Below are 8,268 nucleotides of genomic sequence, written 5' to 3' on the forward strand. Positions count from 1 at the left end.
GGGAGTGTGCGCGCGCGTGTGTGAGATGAGGATTGTGCCAGGCTGGCTGCTGCTGATGTGGGCAAGTGTGCTCTGTGTGCGGCGCTGCGCTGGCGTGCGATGCGCGCGTGCTATGCGCGTGTGCGTGTTGGAATCGCGCGTGCGTCTGCGTGTGCTGCGCGCGCGCCGCCGGTGTGTGCTGTGTGCTGTACTCTGTTGTGCGCCTGTTTGTGCAGCTTTGAGGCGCAGCTTTGGCTGGCAGGGCTGCGCGGTGGGCTGCGGCGTGCTGCGGGTGGTCGCGCGCCTGCCTGATGGTGTACGGCGGCCGCGCAGCCCGCCCGACCGGGTCGTCGGCGGCCCAGGGCGCGAGCATGCGGTCGGCGCTGCATGTGAGGCTGCTGCGCGGCTGGCGCGTATGTTTCCGTGCGATGAGGGACGCGCGTATGTGTTCACGCTGCGGGCGCGGGCGGGCGCGGGGGGCGGCGCGGTCTCACCGCGGTCCGACGTCGGTTGGTCTTCGGCGTGGCGAGGGCGGGCGCGCAGAGAGGCCTTGCCGCCATCGCGTTGCCGCGAAGGAAAAAGAATTCATCCCTAATACTCCTCTGAGGAGTAGTGGCCATCGTCGGAGTCGGTAGGAGGACTCCCTGTTCTTTCTTGTGTGGGGCTTGCCTTGGACTTGTGTTTGCCGGGCGTGTCGAGCACTTGGTCGCGGCGGCGGGGAGACCTCCTGCGCTCCCCAGGCGGCCTCACCGGAGCCTGCGGCGTGCTTGGGCCTGGCAGGGGGCGGTAGGGGGTGCGCTCAGTACAGTCGGGGGCGCCTGCACGCGCGGAAACGCGAAAAAAGAAACGCACTTCTCGGGCTGGACTGCGTGTCCTGCTGTGAACGACGCGCCCGACCACGCATTCTGTAACCCCAATGCCCAGCACCGTCCGCCGCTGCTAAGTGCTATGCCATGCACTGCTCAGGTGCTCCCTGAGTGCAAGGCCTCCGCTTCGGCATCCAGAAGAAGGCCGTCCGAAGCTCGCCGCGACGCCGCGCCTCCGGCGGCGGCGCCAGCGGCGGCCGCGGCGGCCGCGGCGGACCCGGGGGGGTGGGGCCAAGCGGAGCATCTGATGATGGCTTGGGCTGGGGGGGTGGCAAGGGTGTAGGAGGGCTCTCAGGAGACCGTTTGCCGGCAGCAGGGGGCGCGCGCTCGGCCGACATGTGCGCGAGAATGCCGCAGAAGTAACTATGAAGAACTGTGTTTGGGCTGTTTCCCGGGCGTATTTGAACCCTAATTGTCGGCCCTAGTGACCGGTCTAGAGGTCTGTGTGTGGCCTGGGGGGGGCAAACAATAAGGCGAGGGGTTCCTAGTAAGCGGTTGGGGGGTGCGAGCCCGTGCTCTTTGCTGTGAATACTTACTTCCTGAAGTAACTTCATGGTTCAGATAGACATCTGTACCGTCTTCCGTCTGCTGCCGGTCAAACCCCACACACATGCGGCAGGCGACTCTCGCGCTTCGCAGCGCCACGGTCGTCCGCCTTGCTACCTCGCATCCGGGAGACACGCACGCGCTGACAGCCTGGCTCGCATCCAACGAGCGCGCCCGCCCGCGCTGTGTCCTCGGCAAGACCGAAGGCAACGGATGCGTGAATGACTTCACACGCGGCTATGCTTCGCTCGTGGTCGAGCAGGCCCTCCGATCGGCAGGCCGACTCGAAGACACGTCAATCATCATGTCGGGCGGCACGGAGGGCGTGCTGACGCCTCACATTCTCGTGTTTGCCGATGTGGCGCAGGACACGCCTAGCGTGGCCGGCCCACCAACGGCGCTCAGCCTTGGCGTGGCGCGCACGCGAGACTTGGGCGCACACGAGATCGGCCGGCGCGCTCAGGTTGAGGCGACGCATGAAGCCATGCTCTCCGCGTGCAGGGACGCGCACCTGTCGCCGGCGGACGTGTGCTTTGCGCAGATCAAGTGCCCGCTGCTCACTCCGAAGCGTGTCGCCGCCGCCGCGCTGCCGTGCGCGACGCACGATGGCTACACGTCGATGGGCCTGAGCAGGGGCGCATCGGCTCTTGGCGTGGCGCTAGCAACGGGCGAGCTGTCGCGCGGCGACCTCGACGCCGCCGTCGAGCGGCTCTGCGAGCCGGAAGGCCTGAGCGGCTTCAGCAGCAGCGTCGCCAGCGCAAGCGCCGGGATCGAGCTTCGGCACTCGGAGGTCTTTGTGCTCGGCAACGCGGCCGGCAGCGCCTCCCCTCTCCGCGCCGCTCACTGCGTGATGCGGGACGCGCTCGACAGCCCGGCGGTCTGCCGCATGCTCGCCGAGGCGGGACTGTCTCTCGACAACGGGCAGCTGACTCCCGCCTCGCAGGCGCGCGTGCGCGCCGTCCTCGCCAAGGCGGACCCCGCCGCCGCGGTGCGAGGCGAGCGGACGACGATGTGCTCCGACTCGGACCTGCACGCGACGAGGCACGCCCGGGCGGCGGTCGGCGGCCTGCTCGCGGGGCTCACCGGCTGTACCAACCTGTACGTGTCGGGTGGCGCGGAGCATCAGGGACCCGCGGGGGGCGGGCCGGTGTGTGTCGTCTACGAGGCGGGAGAGGGGGAGGGGTGAGAAGCGCCGTTTTGCGGCTCTTTGAGGCAGAGCACTCGGAGCACTTGCAGTGCGGTCATTAGCCTCACAACCGGGACGAGTGCGATGAATTCTTTCAGGGATCTGCTTTCAAAATTCTTTTCCAGCCTGCCCGAGCTGCTCCAGGACTAGAGCCGAAGGCCTCTGATCGTGCGCCACGGGATGCTGCTCGTTGCCTCGGCCGCAGCCGCACACAAGCTCGCGGCACCGGCTTCGCCGACGCCTGCCGCCGCGGCCCTTCGCCGCGCGCTCCTCTTTTCCGGCTTCGAGCCTCCGCCGCGCGTCACCAGGCTCATCGAGGCATCGGCCGCGCAGGGCGCGCTGGACGATCTCGACTCGGCCTCGGCCGATTTCGAGGCCACCGTGCGCCGCCTGCGAGACGCGGCCGGCTTTTCCGGCTCGCCCGCCTGGCATGACCCCAGCGGCCTGCCGTGGGCTGGCGCGCTCGAGGCCGCAGCTCCAGCCATCCGCGCGGAGCTGCTCTCGGTGCAGGAGCAGCAGGCGGAGGATGCGGCGTCTTGGGGCGGCGCGGACTACGAGGCCATAGCCGCAGAGTGGCGGATCTTCCACCTCTGGAAGGACGGCGCGTGGTTGCCGGAGGCGGTGGCCCGCTACCCGCAGACCGTCGCGCTGCTTCGGCGGCTCGAGGCGTCCCACGGGCTGCGGCTCAACCCGCTGCAGAATGTGGCGTGCGGCTTCGCGCGCCAGCCTCCAGGCTCGGGCATCGCTCCGCACTGCGACGGCAACCTGCTCGGGCTGACGTGCCACCTCGGGCTGCGCGTGCCGGCCGGGGAGGAGTGCTGGATCGAGGTGGGCGGCGAGCGGCGGAGGTGGCGCGAGGGCCAGCTCCTGCTGATGGACACCACGCAGACGCACTCCACGCGCAACGGCGGCGAGTGCGACAACGATACGGCTCTTCTCTCGGAGCGGCCGCCTGCCCCTTCCCTGACCTTTCCCGGATCCCTCTCCTGCAGGTGCGACCGCGACATCCTCATGCTCAACGTGCTTCGGCCCGAGCTCGACGCGGGGGAGTTGGAGGCGTTCGCGCACTACCTCCGCGCGCCGCCGCTGCGGCTGCTCGCCCTCAACCCGGGCTGGCTGAGCGTGCCGTCGGGCGCGCTCTGCTGCGCTCCGAGCGGCGAGGAGGAGGGGCGCGAGGAGGGGGGAGCCGTGAGGCTGCTCCCGGCCGGGCCGTGGCTGCCGCAGCGGCCGCAGGGCGGCACCGACGGCGTCGTGCGGTTCGAGCCGCTGTCCGACCGGCGGTACCGCGTCGCGAGCGGGGCGGCGCTGGTGCCGCGCGAGCTGCCGTCGGAGGCGGCCGCGCCGAGCCGGCTGCTGCCGCCCCTGCCTCCGGGTGTGCCTCGCGCTAACCCGGCTGAGTGTGAGCGGATGCCGCCCGACTGACGCTGGGCGAGCGTGACGGTAGGCGCCGATGTGGAGCCGTGCGCAGCAGCCATCGACGCCGAGGGGTGCCTCGAGTGGGTGGGCGTGGCCGCCGGCCGCGAGAGCGCGTGGCTGCGCCCCTCGCGGGAGGGGACGGCGGCAGAGGCGCCGGAAGAGGCGCGGGGCGAGGAGGCGCAGGATGTGCTGCTCGCGCACCGGAGGCTGCTGCGCGAGCCGCAGCGCTTCCTCGCGTGGCTGCCCGTCTACGATGCGGACGACGAAGAGCTTCTCGATCTCGTGAGGGACAGTGATGCTGCGGGTGGCCAAACATGAGGTTGATCAAACACGAAACAGCGATTTTGACACTTCAAAAAATTTGCGTCGCACTAAATCTAAAACCCAGTATTGTACAGACTTCGAGAACATTTTTTTCAGTACGATGTTCTCTTATTCACGGGCTCTCTTCTTTTAGATTTACTGGGCTGGGTTTTTAGGCATTGTGGGGTTGGCACTCCCATCGACCCTCATGACCTCCTGCGGTCTCTGAGATGGACACCAGTAGGTGTGGGACCATAGCCAGGGTACACTCGAAGGCTGGGTAAGCAGTAGAGGTCGATACTCGACGCGTCCCACATGGTCTGTGTCGCTGTCGGCACGCTGTCGACAGGACGTCGAGCGACACCGGTGGCAGTGCCACCCAGGAGTGGTCGGGCGGTCTCCCGTCATGAGAGAGCCACCATGTGATCCGTATGATGATTCCTGACAACCGCCTCAGTCAACTTTCGTCACAGTTCCCGCTCTGAGAGGAGCTGCGGGTCTGTTCGACAGCTGGAGCTGTGTCGCCGGCGTGCAGCGGCCTGCCTCCGGAGGTGCCTCTGAGGTGGACATTTTTTGGTCACCGCGAGAGAACGCGTTCGAATTTTTACTCCGGAACTTCAACTCTGCACGCGCACCGGCCAGGGCTACAATAGTGCCAGTGAGGCGGAGGCGCGAGTCGGAAGGCCGCGACCGTCAAGTGTTCCCTTCGTTTTCCTACAATCGCTGTGAACCCAGCCACGTAGAATTAGTAGTACTTTCACACTCTTGATGTCAAACACTTGCAAACATGCAAGTCGTGGCTTTAGGCGGCGACGGGCGCGGTGCAGAGGTGGATCCAGCTCAATGATGAGGCTACGGCGCGCATAATGAAGAGAGAGGAACACATCGAGTGGCTGAGGAAGCTCTTCACTGGGTGGAAAGAGGCTCGGCCGGCCTTGAGGGAGTCGCAGAGGAGGGATAACGCAGGCAACGCAGGGACGGGCCAACAGCCAGTGGGACGAACGAGGGCCGCGACGGCGGCTCAAGCGGGAGGGAGCGGAGACGGTGGGCAGCGAGCGAAGTGGGCGAGACTGATGATGCTCCTTCGGACCCCTGGTTCGGACCTTCGCCTTAGGGAGCGGTTCAGTAGCTGGGGGGCTTCAGGGTGGTGCTCACGCAAAAGGAATCGACGCGATGTGCAAAGCATACAAGAAGGGGAGAAGGAAGAGGAGAGACGCCGGTGAGGACGAAGCAGAGACTAGCGCAGACGAGAGCAGGGCAGACCCGGGGACTGGGGAGCCGGAGCAGACGGCATCGGCCGCCGAGGGAACGTTGGGAAGAGGCACGAGGAGGGCGGCGAACTCGACCGACTATGGAGGACCCGTCGCCAGACGACGCAGGGCAGAAGACGCCCTCTCCGAATTGTTTTTTGGCATAGCGAAAAGAATTCTTCTTCGTGCGACGGGGCCTCTTTTGGTACTGCGGCGTACCTGTGAGCTGTGTCGAACCTGTGTGCTAATAAATAAATAAATAAAACCGACACACCAAACAAGGGGTGGGAGAAGAACAGGGTCCCCACCTGCACGAGCAGGATTTGGGAAGGAGACGATCAGGGACACAGGGGAACGGGAGTGGGGAGAGCGCATCGCGACATGGAGGGGGGCCGCTGGGCAGGGTTCACCCACACGACAGGGTCCCAGGGATGCCCCTCTCGTATAGGACAAAGTTGCACCCGGCGGCACGGGGGCAGGCGCGGGCCTCCTACTGGTTGCGCTCTCCTAGTTCAACCTAAAAGAAAGAAAGAAATCCGCAGGGACCAAGGGAGGGATGGGAGGACGGCACGCCGCCACCATACAGGGATTTTAAGGAGAGGAGTGTGGTGCTAGCCGTCCTAGTTCAACCTGGGTATTGGGGTCTGAATTCTTCTTCGCACAACACGATTCTTCTTCCTGGCTGTCGGCGGGAATTCTTCTTTCCTGGCTGCCCGCGTCCAGAGAAGCTGTCGGTCCACAGCTGCTTCTATTGTTGCGCTAGCTGGCTGCTTCTTGTTGCGCTAGCTGGCTGCTTCTTGTTGCGCTAGCTGCTTGTGCAAATGCAAGGCGAGGATGCTTCGCGGGAGCCTCTTCCTCGAATGACGAATGCTTTCGGAGGAACCAGCAGCCTCGCCGGCACACAAGTGGAGGTCGCAAGCGTAAGCACTGCCAGACGCGGCGGCCGCCGCACGCACACGTCCACTCACTCCCCCGCCGCGTCCGCAGATCCACGCACACAGCACGCTGCACGCTGCCCTATGCGAGTATGCGGTGGAGCACGCGACGCCGACAAGTCTCGCCGCTGGGGCAACCACATCAGCGCGGAGCCCTGGCTCAGCCGTGATGGCGATGATGAAAGGGCTCGCCGGAGCGGTGGTGGCAAACGAGGTGGAGGACGCACGCGGCGGAAGCGGCGGGCGCAACTCCATGACGACCTCCCTCTCGCTCGGCTACGGCTCGACAGAGATCACGTACGTAGCCGAGCGAGAGATCACGTACACCTTCCTGCTCACCAAGCAGGGCCTCGGCCCGCCTCGGCCGCGCGAGGGCATCTACACCACGCTGGTGCTGTCGCACCCGGAGTCCGGTGCTGCGGTCGTCGCGGCGATGCAGAAGCTCTGCGACGCGGCCCTTGCCGAGTACAACACCGCCCGCCCGGGCAAGATCGCCCTCCTCTCCTTCAACGCCAAAGTCAACAGCTGGCACCGCGACCGGATGCTCATCAAGCGCCCGCTCGAGAGCGTCATCCTGCCCGCCTCGTGCGACAAGGTGGTCGAGGAGGTGCGCGAGTTCCTCGACGCAGAGACGCGCCGCTGGTGCTCGCGCCTCCTCCCGACCCGACCGCCTCTCAGAGACCGCCTCCCGCCGCCTGCGTCTCTCTCACCCACCCTCCCCACCGCCCGCAGGTATCTGGAGCACGGCATCCCGTACAAGCGCACCTTCCTCCTGTACGGCCCTCCCGGCTGCGGCAAGTCGTCCCTCATCCGCGCGGTCGCCTCCGAGTTCGACTGCTCGGTCTGCATGGTCTCCCTCGCCGACCGCGGCCTGCAGGACACCGGCCTGCGTACTGCGATGGCCACGGCGCCGGCCAAGGCGCTGATTGCCTTTGAGGACGTCGACGCGTTATTCGGCCACCACCGCGAGCGCGGCGAGGCGGCCAACAACGTCACCTTCTCCGGCCTGCTCAACGCGCTCGACGGCGTGTCCGACCCGAGCGGAACGATCATTTTCCTCACCACAAACCACAAGGACCGCCTCGACCCCGCGCTGATCCGGCAGGGCCGGTGCGACGTGCAGGCGGAGCGGGGGCCTGCGAGACCAGCCCTGTGTGCGCCCTCCTCTGCGGGCTCAGTTGCCACGACGTAATCGCTAGGTGGAGCTGACGTTTGCGGTGGACGAGCAGCTCGCAAAGTGCTTCTCCCGCTTCTACCATTCGGCGACGGCCGCCGACACCGACCGGTTCGTCGCAAACGTGCGCGCCAAGGCGGGCGGGTCGCGCGTGACGATGGCGCAGCTGCAGGAACACTTTGTGCAGCACCGGAAGAGCACGCTGGCGGAGGCGGTCAAGGACATCCGCCTCGGCGGGCAGGGCTCGGACTCCGCGATGCAGAGCAGCGCCAGCATCTACTCCTGAGATGTCCGGGCGTTGTATTTTGCGGTTCCGAAAATTCCTCTTATTCGAGCTGAGCTCACAGCGCACTTAGGGGCACTTGCGACTTGGAGCACTTGTGGAGTGCAGGCTAGTGCCATTTCACTCTGACACGCTAATCTTGAAAACGTCTCCAACGGAGCTCCGTGTTGCTTCCAGCGCCCTCCCCCGCGCTCCCTGCGGCCATGGCCGATGCTCCTAGAAAGAGAGGTCATCTGGCTACCGCGAGAGCGACCCAACTCGTCGACATCGTCCGATGATGGTGCCGCAAAGTCAGCCTTCGGAGGCTATCGTGGGGTCGAGCCGGCAGGG

At 66.2% G+C, this 8,268-nt stretch overlaps 2 protein-coding genes across 2 annotated transcripts; both read left to right on the forward strand.

The window, feature by feature from the left end:
* Positions 1–1,455: 1,455 nt before the first annotated feature.
* On the forward strand, positions 1,456–4,363 carry EMIHUDRAFT_464926 (hypothetical protein; the record flags this gene model as incomplete). Its single annotated transcript, XM_005764579.1, has 4 exons — positions 1,456–2,573; positions 2,886–3,491; positions 3,570–3,949; positions 4,022–4,363. 4 exons carry the CDS (start codon positions 1,456–1,458, stop codon positions 4,309–4,311), a joined length of 2,394 nt encoding a protein of 797 aa, XP_005764636.1. The 3' UTR covers positions 4,312–4,363.
* A 2,287-nt stretch (positions 4,364–6,650) lies between these two features.
* EMIHUDRAFT_104465 (hypothetical protein) lies at positions 6,651–7,941 on the forward strand (the record flags this gene model as incomplete). The annotated part of the gene is made up of 3 exons (XM_005764580.1): positions 6,651–7,123; positions 7,214–7,598; positions 7,681–7,941. The coding sequence occupies 3 exons, from the start codon at positions 6,651–6,653 to the stop codon at positions 7,939–7,941; spliced, it is 1,119 nt and encodes a 372-aa protein (XP_005764637.1).
* Positions 7,942–8,268: the final 327 nt, after the last annotated feature.

Source organism: Emiliania huxleyi (assembly GCF_000372725.1).
Source record: "Emiliania huxleyi CCMP1516 unplaced genomic scaffold EMIHUscaffold_59, whole genome shotgun sequence".
NCBI lineage: Eukaryota > Haptophyta > Isochrysidales > Noelaerhabdaceae > Emiliania > Emiliania huxleyi.